General features: G+C 44.1%; 1 protein-coding gene across 1 annotated transcript; it reads left to right on the top strand.

Moving 5' to 3' along the window:
- The first annotated feature begins 10,599 nt into the window (after window positions 1-10,599).
- On the top strand, window positions 10,600-21,975 carry tspan9b (tetraspanin 9b). The gene is made up of 9 exons (XM_080022445.1): window positions 10,600-10,738; window positions 13,531-13,602; window positions 13,746-13,862; window positions 15,363-15,437; window positions 15,517-15,612; window positions 16,074-16,181; window positions 16,356-16,373; window positions 21,500-21,583; window positions 21,657-21,975. Exons 1-9 carry the CDS (start codon window positions 10,679-10,681, stop codon window positions 21,798-21,800), a joined length of 774 nt encoding a protein of 257 aa, XP_079878571.1. The 5' UTR covers window positions 10,600-10,678; the 3' UTR covers window positions 21,801-21,975.
- The last annotated feature ends 1,088 nt before the right edge of the window (window positions 21,976-23,063 follow it).

The raw sequence follows: 23,063 nt of genomic DNA, 5'->3' as shown, positions 1-23,063 counted from the left end.
CTGCTCTCTACCTCCATCATCCCTCCTCTCTACCTGCTCTCGACCTCCATCATCCCTCCTCTCTACCTACTCTCTAGCTCCATCATCTTTCCTCTCTAACACCATCATCCCTACGACACCTCTCTTCTCTACCACCATCCTTCCTCCTCTATACCTCCATCCACCACTCCTTCCCTTCTCTCCTTCATCCATCCCTCCCTTTCTCTTCACCCCTCCACCATTCCCCGCTCTCTCCTCTCTACCTCCATCACCCCTCCTCTCTACCTACATCATGTTTCCTTTCTACTTCCATTATCCCTCTGCTCCACCTCTGTCACCCCTCCACTCTCCCTACTCTCTACCTCCATAATCCCTCCTCTCTACCTCCATCATCCCTCCTTTCTACCTTTATTATCTATCCTCTACCCTTGTCATCCCTCCATCATCTCTCCTCTCTACCTCCATCATCCTTCCGTCATCCCTCCTATCTACCTCAATCATTCCTCTTTACCTCCATCATTCCTCCATCATCCACCCTCTACCTCCACCATCCCTCCTCTCTACCTCAATCATCCCTCCTCTATTCCTCCATCGTCCATCTGTCACCCTTCCTCTCAACCATCATCTTTCCTCCTCATCCCTCTATTGTATCAGTGTGTGTGTTACATGGGACGGTATCTCAGGAGGTAGAGCTGGTGGTCTAGTCATGTATAGGTTGCTGGTTGGATCCCAGGCTCCTCCTGCTAGCATGCTGTAGTGTCCTTGAGCAAGACACTTAACCCCTCATTGCTCCTGATGGCTGCGTCCGTCGCTGTTTGAACAATTGTAAGTCGCTTTGGATAAAAGCGTCTGATCAATGTAAATTTTACTGTGTGTGTATCTGTGTGTGTATCTGTGTGTGTGTCATTGTGTGCGTGTGTGTGTTTTCTGTGTGTCAATGTGTTTGTTACTGTGTGTTAGTGCACATATCAGTGTCTGTTACTGTGTGTGTCAGTGTGTTTGTTACTGTGTGTGTCAGTGTGTGTGTATTACTGTGTTACAGTGTGTGTTACTGTGTGTCAGTGTGTGTGCCATTGTGTGTGTGTTACTGTGTTTCTCTGTGTATTACTGTGTGTGTGTATCTGTGTGTGTGTTACTGTGTGTGTTACCGCGTGTGTGTGTGTTACTGTGTGTGTTACCGTGTGTGTGTGTGTGTTTTCTGTGTGTCAATGTGTTTGTTACTGTGTGTATTAGTGCACATATCAGTGTCTGTTACTGTGTATGTCAGTGTGTGTTTGTTACTGTGTGTTACTGTGTGTGTTACTGTGCATGTAAGTGTGTTACTGTGTTACTGTGTGTGTCAATTTGTGTGTGTTACTGTGTGTGTTACAGTGTGTCAGTGTGTGTGTTACTGTGTGTGTTACTGTGCTTTTAGTGTGTGTCATTGTGTGTGTTACTGTGTTTCTCTGTGTATTACTGTGTGTGTGTTACTGTGTGTATCTGTGTGTGTGTGTTACTGTGTGTATCTGTGTGTGTGTTACTGTGTGTGTGTGTGTGTGTGTGTGTGTTACTGTGTGTGTGTTACAGTGTGTGTTACCGTGTGTGTCAGTGTGTGTGTTACCGCGTGTGTCATTGTGTGCGTGTGTGTGTGTTAATGTGTGTGTTACCGTGTGTGTGAGTGTGTGTGTGTTTTCTGTGTGTCAATGTGTTTGTTACTGTGTGTATTAGTGCGCATATGAGTGTCTGTTACTGTGTGTGTCAGTGTGTGTTTGTTACTGTGTGTGTAAGTGTGTTACTGTGTTACTGTGTGTCTGAATTTGTGTGTGTTACAGTGTGTCACTGTGTGTGTCAGTGTGTGTGTGCTACTGTGTTTTTTAGTGTGTGTCATTGTGTGTTACTGTGTTTTTCTGTGTGTTAGTGTGTGTGTGTGTGTGTGTGTGTGTGTGTGTGTGTGTGTTAGTGTGTGCGTGTTGCTGTGTGTGTTACAGTGTGTGTCAGTGTGTGTGTGCTTCCTAGTGTGCATGTCAGTGTATGTTACTATGTGTGTTACTGTGTGTCAGTGTGTGTGTTACTGTATGTTTACAGTGTGTTATTGTGTGTGTGTTACTGTGTGTGTTACTGTGTTTGTTACTGTGTGTGTGTGTGTGTGTGTGTGTGTGTGTGTGTGTGTGTGTGTGTGTGTGTGTGTGTGTGTGTTACTGTGTGTATCTGTGTTTGTGCTACTGTATGTGTTTTTGTGTGTGTGACTGTGCATTCCAGTGTGTGTTTGTTACTGTATGTCAGTGTGTGTGTGTGTGTGTGTGTGTGTGTGTGTGTAATAAATGAATTGATATCACTTGCATAGAGTTGTGTATTATGGCTCCTCCTGCTGGCAGCCGCTGTCATGACACATCTAGAGGAACCAGATCAACTTCCTGTTTCTCATACATACATACATACAGACATACATACTCAAGCAAACATGAAAACACAGTACACACTGTACAGTACACACAGTACAGTACACACAGTTCAAACAGTGAAGCACACACAGTTAGTGCAGTATATAGCACAGCACAGACTGAACATACAGTACACATGATACAGACATGACAGTACACACAGTACTGTGTGTGTGGGTAGCCATAGCATTGTCATGGCAGCCTGAAGCCACCTCATTAGTATCTGTGTCAGTGAACCTCAGATCGGCTCCTGAAACGCATCGCCAGCATCTGTCAACGCCTGACACCACTCATTGTGTGTTACAGTGTGTGTGTTAGAGTGTGTTACGTTCCATGTGTGTTACAGTGTGTGTTACAGTGTGTGTGTTAGAGTGTGTTACGGTGCAGGTGTGTTACAGTGTCTTACAGTGTGTGTTAGCATGTGTTACATTGTGTGTTACAGTGTGTGTTAGAGTGTGTTACGGTGCATGTGTGTTACAGTGTGTTACATTGTGTGTTACAGTATTTGTTAGAATATTTTACAGGGTGTGTTACAGTGTATCTTACAGTGTATTACAGTGTGTGTTACAGTGTGTGTTACAGTGTATCTTACAGTATATTACAGTGTATCTTACAGTGTATCACAGTGTGTGTTACAGTGTGTGTGTAACAGTGTGTGTTACAGTGTGTTACAGTGTGTGTTACATGGTGTTACAGTGTGGCAGTGTGTGTGTTACAGTGTGTGTTACAGTGTGTTACAGTGTGTGTTACGGTGTGTTACAGTGTGTGTTACGGTGTGTTACAGTGTGTGTTACAGTGTTTGTTAGAATCTTTTACAGTGTATGTTACAGTGTATGTTACAGTGTATTACAGTGTGTGTTACAGTGTGTTACAGTGTGTGTTACAGTGTGTTACAGTGTGTGTTACAGTGTTTGTTAGAATCTTTTACAGTGTGTGTTACAGTGTGGTAGTGTGTTTTACAGTGTGTATTACAGTGTGTGTGTTACAGTGTGTGTTACAGTGTGGGAGTGTGTTTTACAGTGTGTGTTACAGTGTGTGTTACATTGTGTAACAGTGTGGCAATGTGTGTGTGACAGTGTGTGTTTGTGTGAGTGTTACAGTGTGTCTGTTGCATTGTCTGTTACAGTTTGTGTGTTACAGTGTGTGTTACTGTCTGTTCGTGTGTTTTACAGTGTGTTACAGAGTGTGTTACATTGTGTTACAGTGTGTGTTCGTGTGAGTCTTACAGTGTGTCTGTTGCATTGTCTGTTACAGTGTGTGCGTTACAGTGTGTGTTACAGTGTGTTACAGTGTGTTTGTGTCTTTTACAGTGTGTGTTACAGTGTGGTAGTGTGTGTGTTACAGTGTGTGTTACAATATGTTACAGTGTGTGTTACAACATGTTACAGTGTGAGTGTTACAGTGCATGTGTTACAATGTGTGTTAGTGTGTGTGGTACAGTGTTGGTGTTACAGTGTGTGTGGCAGTATGTTCATTGCAGTGTTTGTGTTACAGTGTGCGTTACATCGTCTGTTACAATGTGGGTTTTGCAGTGTGTGTGTTACAGTGTGTGTGTGTGTTGCATAGTGTGTACTTACAGTATGTGTTACAGTGTGTTTTTACAGTGGTGTGTGTGACAAGGTATTTATCACAACATTGATATTAAAATCGACTCTCTATCTCTTGTCCCTACCAAGGCTGCAAGGAATCTTGGTGTCATTATTGATGACCAACTGACATTCTCGGACCATGTTGCCGCCGTCTCCCGGTCCTGCCGCTTTGCACTACTCAACATCCGAAAAGTCAGGCCGTACCTGACACAATATGCCACTCAACTGCTGCTACAAATCAGGTGATGTCCCGTCTCGACTACTGCAACGCTCTCGTAACAGGCTTGCCGGCCTGTGCGGTGAAGCCACTACAGATGATACAGAATGCGGCGGTGCGACTGGTGTTCAACCAGCCAAAGAGGGCACATGTCACTCTGCTGCTCATCGAGCTCCACTGGTTACCTGTAGCCGCTTGGTTACCTGTAGCCGCTCGCATCAAGTCTCTTATGCTGGCCTACAGAGTGATTGCTGGGAATGCTCCCGCCTACTTAAATGCTCTTGTAAGAGCACATGTTGCCCCACGGATGCCGTGCTCGTCAAATGAGCGTCGCCTGGCTCTGCCGGCCATACAGCCACGGCAATCCAGGCTATTCTCATTTGTAGTTCCACGTTGGTGGAACGAGCTGCCAAAAATGACCAGAGCAGGGACCTCCCTCTCTGTCTTTAAGAAGCACTTGAAGACCCAGCTCTTCAGTGAGTACCTACTCTCCTAACCTACATTACTTAGCACTACCTAGCAGTATTTATTGTTACACTAATGTCTCTGTCGCAATGTAGCTTGAATGTTATTCTCCCTTGTAAGTCGCTTTGGATAAAAGCGTCTGACAAATGACTAAATGTAAATGTACAGTGTGTGTCTGTGGATGTCACTGTATATGTTAGAGTGTGTTGCAATGTGTGCTACAATGTTTAACAATGTGTGTTACAGTATGTTTATATATATATATATATATACACACAGTGGTACCTGGACTTACGACTGCATCTACTTACCACTAATACAAGATACCAGTAGTGATAGTCGTCAACATTTCAATCGACTTGCGACCAACTGCTCCAAGATACGAGCGTGGAAGTTTGCACGTCGGCAGCCAGTCAGTCAGTCAGCAGGCGACCCAAATAGTGTGTGGGTGTAGTATACATTTAGTCATTTAGCAAATGCTTTTATCCAAAGCGACTTACAATTATTCAAACACTGATGGACGCAGCCATCAGGAGCAATTAGGGGTTAAGTGTCTTGCTCAAGGACACCACAGCATGCTAGCAGGAGGAGCTGAACCGGGGTTGAACCAGCAACCTTTAGATTACTAGACGACCAGCTCTACCGCCTGAGCTACCGTCCCCCAAGTTTGTGGCTTATGAATATTTTTTTCATATTTACAGTGTTTGTGTATTTTGTTTATTTTCACCCTTCATGATGTCATCATTCATATGGGAAAAATTGCTTCGACATATGACTGTTTTAACATACGACCGTTCTTATAGAACCAATTACAGTCGTAAGTCGAGGTACCACTGCGTATATATATATATATATATATATATATATATATATATATATATATATATATATATATATATATATATATACAGATACTGTATGTATTCTATGCTCATCTGCAGAGTACATAGAAACCAGGCAGCATCTATCACTTGCATCAACCGTCCTCATCAATCGTTCTGATTGGATTCTACCTCCAGTGTGTGTGTGTGTGTGTGTGTGTGTGTGTGTGTGTGTGTGTTTCCAACACGCTCCAGTTCTCTCCTTCATTCGTCTCTTCTCAGATATTAATATTAATATTATTATTGAACATGTTTAAATATTGTAGAAACTAGGACATTGATCCCAAAATGAAAACAAGTTTAGAGGCAGCCATGTTTGAAATTAACTCTTCTTCTGTTAAATCACAACTACTACTTCCTTTCACTGTTGGTGGAGGTGGATAGACACTGACGTCAGCATTGACATCAAGTCGCTATTTAATCAAAGTTAATTTAAAACGTGTCGCATGACCACACCCACACAACAACACCTCTACACAACAACACAATACAACAACACACCTACACAACAACATACCTACACCACAACAAAACAACACACCAACACAACAACACAACAATACAACAACACACCTACACAACAATACAACAACAACACAACAACACACCTACACAACAACACATCAACACAACAACACACCTACACGACGTGTGTTGTGTTGTTGGGTTGTTGTGTAGGTGTGTGCTACACCTACACAACAACCCAACAACACAACACACTTACACACTAACACAACAACACAACAACACACCAACACAAAACACAACAACACACCTACACACAAACACAACAACACAACAACACTCCTACACGACACACAACAACACACCTACACACCAACACAACAACACAACAACACACCAACAGACCAACACATCAACACAACAACACACCTACACGACCTACATGACACACAAAAACAGACCTACACACCTTCACATCCTACACGACACACAAAAACACACATACACTCCCACACACCAACACAAATACACACCTACACACTTACAATCCCACACACCAACACAACAACACGACAACACACCCGTGCACACCTACACACCTACACAACACACAACAACACACCAACACTACAACACACCAACACAACAAAACAACAACACACCTACACACCAACACACCTACACACCTACACGACCTCCACCACACACAACAACACACCTACACACCAACACAAAACACAAAACACAACAGTACAACAACACACCAACACAGCAACACAACTACACAACAACACAACAACACACCTACACACAAACACAACAACACAACAACACTCCTACACGACACACAACAACACACCTACACACCAACACAACAACACAACAACACACCAACAGACCAACACATCAACACAACAATACACCTACACGACCTACATGACACACAAAAACAGACTTACACCCCTTCACATCCTACACGACACACAAAACACACATACACTCCCACACACTTACAATCCCATACACCAACACAACAACACGACAACACACCCGTGCACACCTACACACCTACACAACACACAACAACACACCTACACACCAACACACCTACACACCAACACACCTACACACCTACACGACTTCCACCACACACAACAACACACCTACACACCAACACAGCAACGCAACTACACAACAACACAACAACACACCTACACACAAAAACAATGAGACACCAACAGACCAACACATCAACACAACAACACACCTACACGACACACAAAAACAGACCTACACACCTACACGACCTACACGACACACAAAAACACACCTACACTCCCACACACCAACACAACAACACAACAACACAACAACACACCTACACTCCAACAAACACCACAATAACACAACAACACACCTACACACCTACACAACAACACACATACACACTAACACACAACAAACCTACAACCAACACAGCATCACACCGACACACCTACACAACAACAACACAACAATACACCTACACACCAACACAATCACACAACAACACACCTTCCCAGCTACACAAAAACACAACACAACAACACACCAACCCAAACCTATAACAACACACCTACACACCTACACTCCAACAAAACACCACAATAACACAACAACACACCTACACACCTACACACCTGCACAACAACACACATACACACTAACACACCAACAAACCTCCAACCAACATGGCATCACACCGACACACCTACACAACAACAACACAACAATACACCTACACACCAGCACAACCACACAACAACACGCCTACCCAGCTACACAAAAACACAGCACAACAATCCAACAACACACTGATACACCAACCCACCTACACACCTACACACCAACACACCAACACACATACACACCTACACACCAACACACCAGCATACAACACACTAACAGCATCACATCGACACACAAACACATCTACATACCAACACACCCACGCACCTACACACCAACATAACATCATGCCTACACACCAACACACTAACACAGCAGGTGTACTTGTGGGGCCATGCCTGCGTAAGTGTAAGTATGGGAGTGGGTGAAAGGGTCATACTTCTCAATAACACAAAATTAGTCCTGGTTGTGGGATGTAACCAGTGTCAGGGGTAAGGGAAACAGTCCTCATCCGGCAGGGAGAGTACTCCTCATGTGGACCCTCTGTCCATACGGTATGCATGTAGCCTCCACATTGGGTCCAAACGGCCACATGCTGTCAGGGTTCTTATTGGGGAAGTGGAAGGGTCCCCCGTGGCTGTTGCATGGCATACCTTCTGGCGTGACATAATGTCCCAGTTGGCCAGCCACCGGATGAGCTAGCACACGCTGGTCCGGCCTAATGTGTTTTTTGTATTCTGTTACACAGCCGCCTGGACGCCTACTTAGGCAACTATCATTATGCTTTTACAGGACCTTAATAATGGGATGAGACAGCAGAAGTTTATGCTAACTATTACAAATCCTATTCCTGCCATCACTGCTATCTTGGTCAGCCAAATTCCCCATTGGCCAAATCTACTCTCTAACCAATGCTCTACGATGCTCACCATTGGTGAGCATCGAAATCTGTGGCAGCTATTACCGCTCTGTTCCTTTTTCATGTACTGCAACAGATCGCAGCACTTCCTGAGGTAGCTGGGCTGGGATTGGAATACATATTCCAGTTGCGTTTCCTGTGGTCTATTCTACCACTCGCTTATATGTTTATAACAGTTCTCTCCTTGAAGCTACTGCGGCATGGGGTGGCTTATAGTGACCCTCTCTGCATTGTTTGGTTATCAGGACAGGTCGTCCATGTCAGTACAGACAGCTGTTTCACTCACAACAGTGACAGTTATGACCTGTTCTACCTTTCCATGTTCGCTCGCTCCCTCCAGCTCCACCCTCTGGTGCAGCTGGCAGGCAAGTGAAGCACTTGGTCCTGACGTGCTGGCACTGCACAGACATTTGAGAGGAGTATTCCCAGTAGAGGTGTGTGATACCTACACTGACCAGTCGTCCTGGTTTGGAGGCTTCAAAGGGTGAAGCAGAGCCTCTCTGTCTCCCCTTCATTGCTTGGCCAAGGGCCAGAGCATCTTTGACCAAAATTTCCAGTAAATCCACGGATGAGGCAAATTGGGACATAAATCCAATGTTGTTGAGTCCCAGATGTTTAGCGTCTCGTCCACCATGTGTATATAATCAGAGTAGAATCACAATAACTGGAATTAACAACCAAAAACAAAGAAAGAAGTGCACACCAATCCACCATGGCACCTTCTATAACAATATGCAAAGGGTCCCTGTTTGGGGGCTTCAAAGTTTGCTCACCCTGACGTAACTCAAGGTACAGTGGTACCTTGAGTTACGAGCGCACTAACATCGGGTTTCCCGAGTTACGAGCCGTTGTTCCGTCGATTTCTTGTATTGATTTGCGAGCAAAAATATGAGTTAGGAGGAGCGAGCTTCAGGTGCCGCCGCTGGTTGGCTTGGCGAGCGAATGCGGCCAGCATCCCGCATCTCACTCCTTCACTTCACGTGGTTACCTGAGAGTGGAAGCATCTCTTTTGTGTTTTGTGCTCGCGTTTTGTGCTTTTTGTAGTTATTTTGCCATTTTTTTTTTTGAACCATGGGTCCAAAAAAAAAAGCCTGAGAAGAAGAAACAGATGATGTTATTGACTTGATGCGCAAAAATCATAGAAAAACATGAGCGAGTTGTGCGTGTGATGGAATTGGCGAGGCAGTACGAGTGTAGTACTTCTGCGATATGTGCCATACTGAAGCAGAAGGAGACGATAAAGGCTACTACGCCAGCGAAGAGCGTTAAAATAATGTCTAAGCTGCGGACCGCTGTCCATGAAAAGATGGAGAATCTGCTGTTGATGTGGTTGACGGAGAAGCAGCTCACAGGAGATAGTGTGACGGAGGGTATCATCTGCGAGAAGGCAACAATGATCTACACATTGTCTTTTATTGTGTTTTATTATGTTTTATACAATATTTGTTATTTATAAATACATTTTCTTATTTAAAAACACGTAACAAAATAATCGGGGTGTTTTTTTTGGGGCTGGAACGGATTAATGGCATTTCAATTAATTTCAATGGGGAAAATGTATTTGCTATACGAGCAGATTGAATAACGAGCTCTGTCACGGAACAAATTAAACTCGTAAGTCAAAGTACCACTGTATACATTTTAAATTCAGTTAATAAAAAAATGCATTTAGAAATGTGTGTTAACACCACAATCTTGGATTTAAGAAAGAACTCTTGATTGTGAAAGATTTAGTTCAAAAAGAGCTCTTGAATTATGAAATCATCCAAAACAATGATTTGACCTGAAATTAAGTTTGACCGTTTCCCTCTCGTATCCTCCATCAGATCCCGTCTCCTACTGCATCGGACGCTTCTCCGTTGGCCCCTTTAATTGGATGCCACGCCCCCCTGGCAGCCCCGGAAGCGGTTCCCGGAAGTCATGATGCCATATTTGGCCCGAGGGTCCGGCCCGTGACGTCACTGACGGGAACAGCAGCAGAAGCCCCGCCCCTCCGCCCTCGTTCCCAGCAGAACGTAAAGCGGAACCAACGTTGAGACCGAGCTCAAGTCGCTTCCTCCACTTCAACAGTCACGATGAGGGCGCTCAACCTCTGCCTCAAACGCACCTTCACCTCCTTCAACATCCTGTTCGCGGTGAGTTCCAACCCTTTACCTTTGGACAGCCGGGAAATACATCCCATAATATCCACACGTAGCGGCGAAGTGCGACACGGAGCCAGGAAATACATCCCATAATATCCACACGTAACAGCTAATTTAGACGCGGAGCCAGGATATACATCCCATAATATACACAAGTAACAGCAAAGTGCGACACAGCGCGCGTTTATACAGTACTGCTTGAAAGTATGTGAACCCCTCGAGCAGTTTAGATGTTTCTGTTGTTTTACCATGATTAACTTATTTCATCATCACCAGTGTTTATGTATGAAATGTCAGATATATGTTTATCAATTGCATGTACTTGTTTAGTGTGACTTGTTTAAGTCGCCCAAAAACTACATGAAACATGGAATTAGTGTATGTGCAAAAGTATTTGAACCCCCAGCTGCATTGGTTAAGTCAAGAAGGTAACAGACTCAGGTCAAACACATTTGGGTGCTTAATTAATCATCAGAATCAATCAGAAATACTTTAATAATCCCAGGGGGAAATTACTTTATTTCACAACATACATCCAATCATTTAATCATTATACATCTAATCATTTAAGCAGACCAATGAAATGAGACATCCTTGGTAAAGTGTTTGGCCTGCACTAATTAAAAGAGAGAGGAAACCAACCAAACCACTGTGGTCCCATACAAATCAACAATGCCGAGAGCAAAGGAGATATCCGAGCACATGAAGAAGAGGGTAGTGACAGCCCATCGGTCTGGGGAGGGCTATAAGACCATCTCCAAAAGATTCCCGCTCCATCCATCCACTGTAAGACAAATAATTTACAAATGGAGGGCCTTCATCATGACAGCAACTCTGCCTAGAATTGGACGCCCATCAAAACACCCAGAAGCACCAGAAGAACAATAAATCAGGTAAAGGCCAACCCACACATCACCTCTAGAGAGTTGTAGACCTCTCTGGTAGCATCTGGGACAAATGTGCATGCGTCTACAATCAGACAAAGATTTAATAGCCATGACATTCATGGGGGGGTTGCTAGAAGGAAGCCTCTGCTCTCAAAAAAGAACTCCGGTCTTCCCAGGTGTATCAACAAATTCTTGACCAGAATCTCCTGCCATCAGTCAGGGAGTTGAAGCTGGGACGAAAATGGATTATGCAACAAGACAATGACCCAAAGCATTCCAGCAAAACTACAAAGGACTCTGGATTGGCCTAGTCAAAGTCCGGACCTTAATCCAACTGAAATGTTGTGGCGAGACCTGAAGAAGTTGGTACATACCAGATGTCCCTCCAACCTCTCTCAACTGGCTGAGTTCTGCAAGGAGGAGTGGGCAAAAATCCCCATAAGCAGATGCAGGAGGCTGGTTAGTGGTTACAGAAGACGTTTGGTTGAAGTAATGGCTGAGAAAGGAGGAGCCACAAGCTACTAATAAAAGGGTTCACATACTATTGCACATGTTACATTTTCAGTTTTTGTGAAATAAACCACCTCTGTTGAATGAAATAATGAAAATATATCTCTTTTTGTGTGTGTCCATTGTTTGGAAGGTGTGCTTTACAAATTAGGATTTGGATGCATGTTTAATAAGGTTATTTTAATGTTTTTCACAAAAACAGTCACCATGTCTGGGGGTTTCACAAACTTTGAAGTGTGTGTGTGTGTGTGTGTGTGTGTGTGTGTGTGTGTGTGTGTGTGTGTGTGTGTGTGTGTGTGTGTGTGTGTGTGTGTGTGTGTGTGTGTGTGTGTGTGTGTGTGTGTGTGTGTGTGTGTGTGTGTGTGGAACCAGTGACCTGCAGACAGGGGAGGCAGGTGAGGCTGTGCCTCCCCTGTCATCATGAGAGGAAAAAGAAACGAAATAATAAAATAACACAAGTATTAATATTTGTCCACTGGACTATGATTTTGGTTTGGTTCTTAATGTATTTTGACCATTTTTACAGTAAAAATCGCAGAAAATTCTGTATTTCCTGCTTAAATAAACGGAGTCTCCTTCGGAGACGAGAGGTGAGGCATGGACAGCCGAGCCTCCCTCCAGATTGCGCAATCACTCACAAACTGGATTGAGCGCGTGCAAATGGCCCGTGCTTGTTCCCATTTCTGTGTATGTTTCCAATATGATGGTTGAGGACACTTTTATGTAATAAAAGTATACATCTTCTTTTCCATGGTGTTAAGTAATGTATTTCACGTATGTGTGTAATATTTACATCTTATTGATATGACATAAATCCACAGGGAAAATGCTTGCCTTGAGGCAAGCAGTACCTCTGCCTCAAGGAAGGCGGCGATAGTGCCTGCTAGCCTGCCACCAGCCAGGTCACGGTCAACTCTAACCCGTGTGCAAAAAGTAAACACAAGAAGTGTGCTGTGCGACGCTGTAGAGCTTAGCGACAAGCTGTCATTTCTAGCCCTGAAAATGGACGATTTGATTTCTAAACGAAGACATTTTTCAAAGCTGGACTTTCAGTCAAAGCAAGAAGTCATAAATACTGGGAGACCGACGCCAGAACTACGAGGTTTGCTTCAAACGACGGGAGTCGGGAATAGACGGGAAAATACTCGTTCTTTTCAAACGGATTGGTATACACGTAAAGACTGGCTTTGTGGCTGTAAATCTGACTTGTGAGTCAGTGCCTCCCCAACCCCAACCCTCACTGCACGTCACTGTGTAGAACTGCACTAGTACTGTGTAGTACTAAGTAGAACTGTGTACTACTGTATAGCACTAAGTAGAACTGCAGTAGAACTGCATTAGTACTGCAGTTGTATTGTGTAGTAATGAGGAGCTGCTGTGTTTCAGGTGGTGGGGGCTCTCTTCATCGCTCTGGCTCTGACATCACAGGCGCTGACAAACGCACATGGAGGACAGGACGTGAGCACACACACACACACACACAGATGACCTCATAGTATTAGCTTTTATTGAACAAGAATTGGTTAACTAAACTGATTGAATACAGATTTGTTCTCTCTCTCCTTCTGTCTGTCTGTCTGACTGTCTGTCTCACTCTCCAGATTGAAGGTCGCACCACCGGCCTCATCCTCCTCTACTTTCTTGGCTCTGTTACCATGGTGATCGCCATCTTGGGAGTCTACGGAGCGCAGAAGGAGAACAGGGTGGCTCTTATTGTGGTGAGTCAGTTTAGTGGAATTTAGGATTAGTTAAACTAGGTTTTAGCGTCGTTGAACTTGGTTTTAGCGTCGTTGAACTTGGTTTTAGTTCCGTTGAACTTGGTTTTAGTTCAGTTGAACGTGGGTTTTAGTTGAACATGGGTTTTAGTTTGGTTTGAACGTGGGTTTTCGTTTAGCCTTGTGTTAGTTTAACTTGGTTTTAGTTCAGTTTAGCTTTGTTTTAGTTTCATCTGGTTTTAGTTCAGTTTAACTTGGTTTTAGTTTAACGGTATTTGAGTTTAATTTTTTTTGAGTTTAGTTTAACTATGTTTGAGTTCAGTTGAACCCTGTCTTAGTTCAGTTGAACTTGGTTGTAGTGGAGTTGAACATGGTCGTAGTGGAGTTGAACTTGGTCGTAGTGGAGTTGAACTTGGTTTTAGTTCAACTAAAACCAAGTTCAACTCCACCAACAACTTTGTTTTAGTTGAACTTTGTTTTAGATAAACTTTGTTTTAGTTCAGTTGAACTTGGCTTTAGTTTAACTTGGTTTTAGTTCAGTTGAACTTGGCTTTAGTTTTACTTGGTTTTAGTTCAGTTGAACTTGGCTTTAGTTTAACTTGGTTTTAGTTCAGTTGAACTTGGCTTTAGTTTAACTTGGTTTTAGTTCAGTTGAACCTGGTTTTAGTTGGAACTTTGTTTTAGTTTAGTTGAACTTGGTTTTAGCTTAACTTGGTTTTAGCTTAACTTGGTTTTAGCTTAACTTGGTTTCAGTGTAACTGGGTTTTAGTTCAGGTTAACTTTGTTTAAGTTTAACCTTGTTTAAGTTCAGTTTGACCTTGTTTTAGTTGAACTTTGATTAAGTTGAACTTTGTTTGACTTTAATTTAGCTTAGTTTTAGTTTAGCTCAACTTGTTTTTAGTTTAACTCGGCTTTTGTCCAGTTTAACTCGGCTTTAGTTTCGTTTAACTCGGCTTGAGTTTAACTGGGTCAGTTTGACCTTGTTTTAGATCAGTTGAACTTGGTTTTATTAACTTTGTTTAAGTTTAACCTTGTTTTCGTTCACTTTAACCCTGTTTTAGTTCAGTCGAACTTGGTTGTAGTTGAACTTGGGTTTGGTTTACTTGAACTTGGGTTTGATTTAGTTAAGTTTAATTTGGTTTTGGTTGAACTTGTTTTTTTTTTAACCTTGTTTTAGTTCAATTGAACTTGGTTTTAGTTTAACTTTGTTTTAATTACACCTTGTTTTAGTTCACTTTAACCTTGTTTTAGTTAAGTTGAACTTGGTGTTACTTTAACTTGGTTTTAGTTCAACCTTGTATAAGCTCAGTTGAACTCGGCTTTAGTTAAACTCGGTTCAAGTTTAACTTTGTTTGAATTCAGTTTAACTTGGTTTTAGTTAAACCTTGTTTAAGTTTAACTTGTTTTTAACTTGGTTTGAGTGTATTTTAACTTGGTTTTAGCTAAATTTTACTCCGTTTAAGTTAAGTTTTACTAAGTCTAACTAGTCGTCCTCCTGTGCAGTTCCTAGTGTGCATGGTTCTTGGAAGTCTGATGATGCTGAAGATTGGAGTCCCATCAGTCATTGCTCGTCCCAAGGTAAGAGTACAGATGACTCATTACTAATATGATAATTATCATTAATTGTTTTATTTAAAAAAATGCTGTCGATCTGCAGTTGAAGGGCCTCATGGAAGAGACGTTCCACCGCCTTCTGCCACTGGACGAGGCGACAAAGGACGTCCAGACCGTGGTGGAGACTCTGCAGACCAGGGCAAGAAAGAACATCTGATCTGACCTTATTATCATCTACAGTGCAGCGCTAGCATGCTCTAAACTCTGTGCTACAGTTCAGCTACTGCGGCCTGTTGGGGTTAGGGAGACATCCTAGCATGCTACGTGCTCTGTGCTACAGCTCAGCTACTGCGGCCTGTTTGGGTTAGGGAGACATGCTAACATGCTACGTGCTCTGTGCTACAGTTAAGCTGCTATGGCCAGGTGGGATCGAGAGACAAGCTAGCATGCTAACATGCTACATGCTCCGTACAGTTCAGCAGCTGCGGCCTGTTGGGGTTAAGGAGAGATGCTAGCATGCTTACTTCTCTGCACAGTTCAGCTGTTGCGGCCTGTTGGGGTTTGGGAGACATGCTAATATACTACATGCTCTGTACACTTCAGCTGCCGCGGCCTGTAGGGGTCAAGGAGACATGCTAACATGCTACATGCTCTGTACAGTTCAGCTGCTGCGGCCTGTTCGGGTACCAGGACTGGAGGCAGCAGATTCCAGATTCCTGCTTCTGTGGAGCTGAGGTGGAGGAGGACCAGTGTCAGCTGGTGGACACGGTGTGTGTGTGTGTGTGTGTGTGTGTGTGTGTGTGTGTGTGTGTGTGTGTGTGTGTGTGTGTGTGTGTGTGTGTGTGTGTGTGTGCGCGCAAAATACACACACATTACACATAGTACACACACAGTATGTTGCGTGCGATAAAGTGATGTGGATTTTTTGTGTTTTTCTTGCAGAAGCTCGTCTTCAGAAAGGTGAGAAACATATTCTCTCATTAACACACATGCACATAGATTATTCGCAACAGCCTCTCTTTCAGTTGTTTTTTCTGATGAAATGTACAATTACAGTAATGCTTACTAGGTCAATATGACCCACCACAGCACCCAATATGCAACCCACCTGTGCTGTCAGCATGCTTGCATACAACACAGAGTATTTGTATGCCATTGCATCTAGGACAGAGTTTGCAAGTGGAGTTCAAGTTCTCAACCTGCAATGCAACTCTTTATTAATTCTTAAATTATCAAGAACTGCTGCAATAATTCTATCTTGTGGATGCCCTGTAGAATGACAAGAGCACAGTTTTTGGTTATGGAGAACCATGACCAACCCCCCTTTGGAGAACTATTTATCATGTTTGGGTCTATAAACAACTGATCACTACTCCAAGAGGGAGAATCACCACGGGTGAGACAAATAAACATAGAAACAAACAACATTCACACAAAAACATAAACATTGGATGACATGTATTGAAAAACAGTGAATTAGGTCCAGGAGTGTGTGTGTGTGTGTGTGTGTGTGTGTGTGTGTGTGTGTGTGTGTGTGTGTGTGTGTGTGTGTGTGTGTGTGTGTGTGTGTGTGTGTGTGTGTGTGTGTGTGTGTGTGTGTGTGTGTGTGTGTGTGTGTGTGTGTGTGTGTGGCAGTGTACATCCCCATTGGTACTGGTGTAGAAGGTTGGTATTTTGTCGCAGTGCCTTCAAGCAGCGGAAAGGGCCCCGAAGCCCCCCCGAACTCTGCAGCCTTGTAGACAACCAACGGGTGCAGGAAAACCCCAAGCACCCTGCCCTGCGGCCACAGAAGACCCCCAGAGAAGCCAAAGGGGCTTGGAGCAACCCCCACGCCAAGCCTCGAGGAGCATGACCCAGTCCCAGGGAGCATGGCAGGCCGGGATCCCAGCCCCATGCCGACTAGCCGCCCAGATCCCCATGCCTACCCACGCCCTGCGAAAGGGGGAGGCCTGCAGCTGACCAGAAACCCCACCCAGCGTGAGTGCCAAGTGCCCATACACGTAGCAGAGTGTGCTCAGCGCGGGGCACCTTGATGTTACCGCCCCCCGGCTAACCACGCCCCTACACTGACCGGCCACCCCGGAAAACCCCAGTGCTCAATGTGTGCTGTTGGTAATTGCAGTTTGAATTGCGGAGTTGGGGCTGCGAGTCCTTCAAGCAAGTCAAACCCGAATCACTCTCACCTTTCCTGCCCCGCAGACCGTGGTATGGTGGAGTGTCGTTCGGCATATGATGGGTGTGCAAGTGTATGTGTTCTAAGCTAATATGAGTGGGATTCAAATTTCGGGACAGATGAGAAGCACGCTTGGGGAGAAGCGTGACAGGCAAGATGGCAGCTGCCTGCCGCATCCCCACCTACATAGCTTGCACCCCACCCATCCCGTAAGCCCTCGGCCTATTGTGGAGTGTATGTCCTGAGTATGAGTTTTGGCACTGGGAGAAATAGGCGAATCACGACATCGATCCAGGGGCGCAGCAGGCTGGGAAGGAACCATGCGAACACCTCCCCCCCCCCGGACCTGACCATGCCCTAGCACGCCAACCTCCCGTACCTGTAGCCAACTTATAGCAATCAGCCACGGGCGCAGAGCAGTCTGCCATACGCCTCCGCCATACCGGGCAGCTCCACGCCCCCATCAGGCCCCTGGTCAGCCCCTAGCCGCCGACCATGTGGACCACAGAACAGAGGGCGGCAGATGGCACCCACAGCCAGACCCCCCCCAGCGACGAGCCCCCCACGCACCAAGAGCGCCAGATGACAGCTACCCCGGCAGCCCAGTTTGACGACAGGAGATGGACCCCCACCGAAGGGGGCCACATGTTGAGCCCTGCGCCTAGCACAGCTAGCCAGGTTCAGGACTCTGGTTGACAGGACCAGACGGAACACCTAACCAGCGCAGGCACGACGGGCCACCGGGATCCCTCACGAACACAGGCCTACGCACCACGGACGTCCCCAGAGCTGCCTGGGCATCAACCCAATCGCAGAGACCCGGCAGACCAGGGGGACCCCCACATGCCCCAAAACACCACGACATGGCCACGACTTAGGAAGACTCAAGTGTTAAATGATGGAGTTATGTCAGTGACAAAAGTAACCCATATTTCATTAAATGAATCGAAATTGTTTTGGATATTGCCAAAAGTTTTTCCATTGGGATGTTATCTATTCATAACTGCAATCATTGGGATGTGGTGAGATTATCATTTTTTTTTTCCAATTGAGTAATATTGTTTTCTTGGCCATTGTTAAGGCGTTCTAAATGGGTTGGTGGTGTTTAAGTGGTGGGTCGACTGAGGAGAGGTCACGAGAAGACATAATGGTGGGGAGAATGGAATGCTGCGACCCAGAAGGGTTGATAGCTTCTTGGTGATGTTGGTCCAGCATGCTAGGATAGGTGGGCAGAGCCAGAACGCATTAAAGTAGTCATCTCTAGTATCAAGGATACAGTGAGATGAAATGTCTGCATCCACAAAACACATTTTGAACATTTTGTGTTATGTAATATGAGCTCTCTGCAAGGACTTATTTTGGATGAGTTGCATTTTGGAGTTGTGGGTCATGGAAAAGGTGGTGTTGCAAATAAGCTTCCACAGGTTGATATTGGTGGAAACAAAGGTCTCTTTGCCATTCCATTGTAGGTAAAGATAAGGTGTCATCTGTTTTTAATAAAAGTTTGTACATTCTGGAAAATGGATTTAAGTGACAGATATGAGTGAGATGTTAAATCATTTGAGGTGGTTGTAGGATGTTGTCCGTCAATTTGATTTTAACTTTAAGAGACTGCTGGAATTAAAGGAAGCCGTGGCCACCGATATTTTACCTTTGGGTTAAGGTTGGGAGGGATATAAGCCAATTGTTTTCAAAATCGTTTTCCAGATGAGTAATTACTTGTCTTTTCCAAGACCTATTATTGGTCTGTTTTTAACCAGAAAATCTGGATTGTGCCAGATTGGCGTGAATTTGTTTGGAGATAGTGTGTGTGACCACTGAGTTTGAGGAATTTCCACCAGTTGTTGCAATAAATGGGTTTTTAAAGTAATTATGTCTCCTTATTGATTCAGTAAGGAATGGGAGATCAGATAATGATAACTCCTACATTATGTTTGTTCAATGTCTCGCCATCCTTGGCCCAATTGTTGCTCTGAGTAGATAGTAGTATCTAAAGTTTGGGGCTGCTAGCCCTCCAAAGTCTTTGTTTTTCTGTAGTGTCTCTCGTTTAATTCTCGGTTTCTTGTATTTCCAATAAAATGTATTGACTATTGAGTCTAGAGTATTAAACCAATTTGCTGTTGGTTGCACTGGGGTCATTGTAAATACATAGTTTATTTTTGGAAGTATATTCATTTTCACTGCTGCTAACCTACCCATTAGTGAGAGGAGTAGGTTGTTCCATCGAATGAGGTCTTCTTCAATGGATTTGAGCAATGGAGTGAACTTAAGGGTAAACAAATCTGACCTATTGGTGGAGATATCATTACCAAGGTATGTTAAATTGCCCGTTGTGATGGTTAAGGGTCAGCATTTTGCAGCATTGCAGTCCCCCCCCCACTGAGTGGTAAGACAGTGGTTTTAGTCCAATTTATTGAATAGTCTGAGATAGCTGAGAATTTTGATATAGGATTGAACATCTCCGGTAGGGCTGATATTGGGTTCCATACGTACAACAAGAATCTGCATACAAACTGATTCTGTGAACAGAGTTTCCTGTTTTTATGGCTACAACATTACTGTTTTGACGAATGGCTGCCGCGAGGGGTTAAATAAAGATGGTTAATAGTAAAGGAGATAGCGGACATCCTTGTCTTGTGCCGCATTGTAGAGTGAAACGCTGTGAAGTCTACCCATTGGTGATGACAGAAGCAGATAGAGAGTTGTAGAGGATTCTGATCCATTGAATGAGTCACTCTCCAAAGCCAAATTTGTTGAGGATTGAAAAGAGATATGTCCAAATAACTCTTTTCAAATACTTTTTCGGCATCTAAAGATACAGATACAGATGAGATTTCTGGTTCCGGTGACGTCTTTGCTTGTGCGCTGCTGTTGCAGCTGTTTTTGCTGCTGCTGCTGCTGGTACGGTAGCCCAAGTGTTATTGCTGCTGGTGGTGTTGTTGGTGCTGCTTTCCTAATACCTTAACTGGTGTTGTCGTTGCCGCTGCTAACCTTATACCTAAACGTAATCATCTCTTACCTTATTCCTAACCCTAATCATCTCGAACATTATACCTAAACATAACAATCCTTAAACTTAAAACCTAAACTTAACCATCTCTAACCTTGAACCCTAATCTGAATATCTCTAACTTTGTACTTCAACTCAACATCTTTCACATCTCTAACCTGAGTGACTTTTCCGGTTCCAGTGAGAGCTACCGGTCCCGGTGACGTCTTTGCGTGTATGTTGCTGCTGTTCTTGTTGTTGCTGCAGGTGTCGACGTTGCTGCTGCCGTTGTTGTTGTTTTATGTGGCTGTTGATAACGGCTCTCACTGTGGTTGGTTGAGGCCAGGAGCTTTAGAAATTACTTTATAACCTTTCACAGACTGATGGATCTCAATGACTTTGTGTCTCATTTGTTCCTGAATTTCTTTGGATGGCAGCATGACGTTGAGCTTTTGAGGATCTTTTGGTCGACTTCACGTTGTCAGGCAGGTCCTATTGAAGTGATTTCTTGGTTGAGAACAGGCGTGGCACTAAGCAGGCCTGAGCGTGGCTGGAGACGTTGAACTCAGCTTTCCAAGGATGTTAAAACCACAGTTCATTTATGTTTTAACAGAGGGGGGACGACAAATCACTTTATCCTCACAGAACCATGTAGGTTGTGATTTTTTTTTTTCCCCCCTCAATAATAAACACCTTCATTTAAAAACTGCATTTTGTGTTTACTTGTGTTATCTTTGTCTAATATTTAAATGTGCTTGATAATCTGAAACATTTAAGTGTGACAAACATGCAAAAAAACAAAATGAGGAAGGGGGCAAGTGTGTATGACTTAGGTACATGATGTATCATTATAGATTCTACAGATTAGATATATATGTATAATATATGATTAGTTATAGATGGTTATTCCCTTCCTCTCTCTAGACCTGTTTCCCTGTGGTCCTGCACTACATTACCATGATATCAGACATCATGTTGGGTGTGGTCTTCACACTGGCTGTCCTGGCAGTGAGTACATCCCATCATTTTCAGTCCTATTCCTGCAGGTAGCGATGTGGTTCAGTGTTAATCTCCCTTTCAGCTGCTCGGAATGGTTCTGTCCTCACTGATGATCCACCAGCTGCGTGTTGCCCCCATCAGGCCGACCATGGTGCTCACTGTTCCTCCAGCGTTCATTCCACAGCCACCCAAATACCAGCAGCTGTACAACCCCCCAGAGTACTAGTACTCCGGAGTACTGGCTCCTTTAATGTACTTTCTTTTGGTTTTCATCGTTTGACAGGAAACATGAAGACTTTTCCTTTATAAAACTGATAAAACCTGAATCAATGTTTAAACGGAAAATAATAAAGAAAAAAATGTATTGTTTCTTTAGTAATAAAAACCTTTTGGAATCTTGACTGATTGTTCTATACTTTGTACCAGTTTATAGTATCTAGAAATATTCGAATAGATGAATACTGGGGGGATGGTAGCTCAGGAGGTAGAGCTGGTGGTCTAAAAAAGGTTAAAAAAAACAAACAAACAAACATGCACAGTGTTCTGGAAGAGGCTCAGTCTGGACTGAACAGGCGTTCTGGGCTCTGCCAGCAGCACACAGCGCGCCGTGGCCTAGGCTGGAGCACCGGGTCTCACCGGGGGGGTTTGTTCCATTAGGAGTGTAGCTCAGGTGGGAGAGCTGATTGTCTAGTAATCTAAAGGTTGCTGGTTCGATCCCAGGCTCCTCCTGCTAGCATGCTGTAGTGTCCTTGAGCAAGACACTTAACCCCTAATTGCTCCTGATGGCTGCGTCCGTCGGTGGTTGAATAATTGTAAGTCGCTTTGGATAAAAGCGTCTGCTAAAATGTATTGTAATGTACTGAGTTCAGAAATATTAAAACTAAAAATAACCTATTAAAACTAAAAATATGACCTATCAACACCAGTAATATAACCCGAGTCACAATAGAACCAGTACTAGAACCCCAACCCACGAGAACAAGTACTACAACCTCAACCACACTAGAACAAGTTCTTGAACCCCAGCCACACTAGAACAAGTACTAGTAACTACTAGTACTAGGAACTACCCTCCCCCCCTTGCAGGAGTTATACACCAGGAGGTGTAGTAGCAGAGCCCGTAGGATCATGAAGGATCCTCATCACCCCAACAACGGACTGTTTCAGCTGCTGCGGTCAGGCAAGCGCCTCCGCAGTCACACAGCGAGAACAGAGAGACTGAGACGGAGTTTCTTCCCTCAAGCCATTAGAACTGTCAACGCTGACCTCACCAGGGGTCCTAACTGAGCCATGCACTAGGCTCCACTACCTACTGTACTGTATGTAGTGTACTGTACCGCATACTGTATCACTGTTCAGGGTTGTTGGTGATGCCGTATTGCTGCGCCGTACTGTTGTATACTGTGCTGTATTATCCCAAACACTACTCCCTCTATTCACATGCCACTTTAATTCACATGCCACTTTAAATGCACATATCTGTACATAC

Source organism: Zeus faber (genome assembly GCF_960531495.2).
Source record: "Zeus faber genome assembly, chromosome: 21".
Classification (NCBI taxonomy): domain Eukaryota; kingdom Metazoa; phylum Chordata; class Actinopteri; order Zeiformes; family Zeidae; genus Zeus; species Zeus faber.
This window is presented reverse-complemented; position numbering and strand designations above follow the sequence as displayed.

Bases quoted from the DNA above. Each gene is read 5' to 3' on its own strand.
- tspan9b (XM_080022445.1), top strand. From the start codon at position 10,679: ATGAGGGCGCTCAACCTCTGCCTCAAACGCACCTTCACCTCCTTCAAC. The intron at 10,739-13,530 runs GTGAGTTCCAAC...GCTGTGTTTCAG, and splicing joins CCTTCAACATCCTGTTCGCG to GTGGTGGGGGCTCTCTTCAT. The intron at 13,603-13,745 runs GTGAGCACACAC...CTCACTCTCCAG, and splicing joins ACGCACATGGAGGACAGGAC to ATTGAAGGTCGCACCACCGG.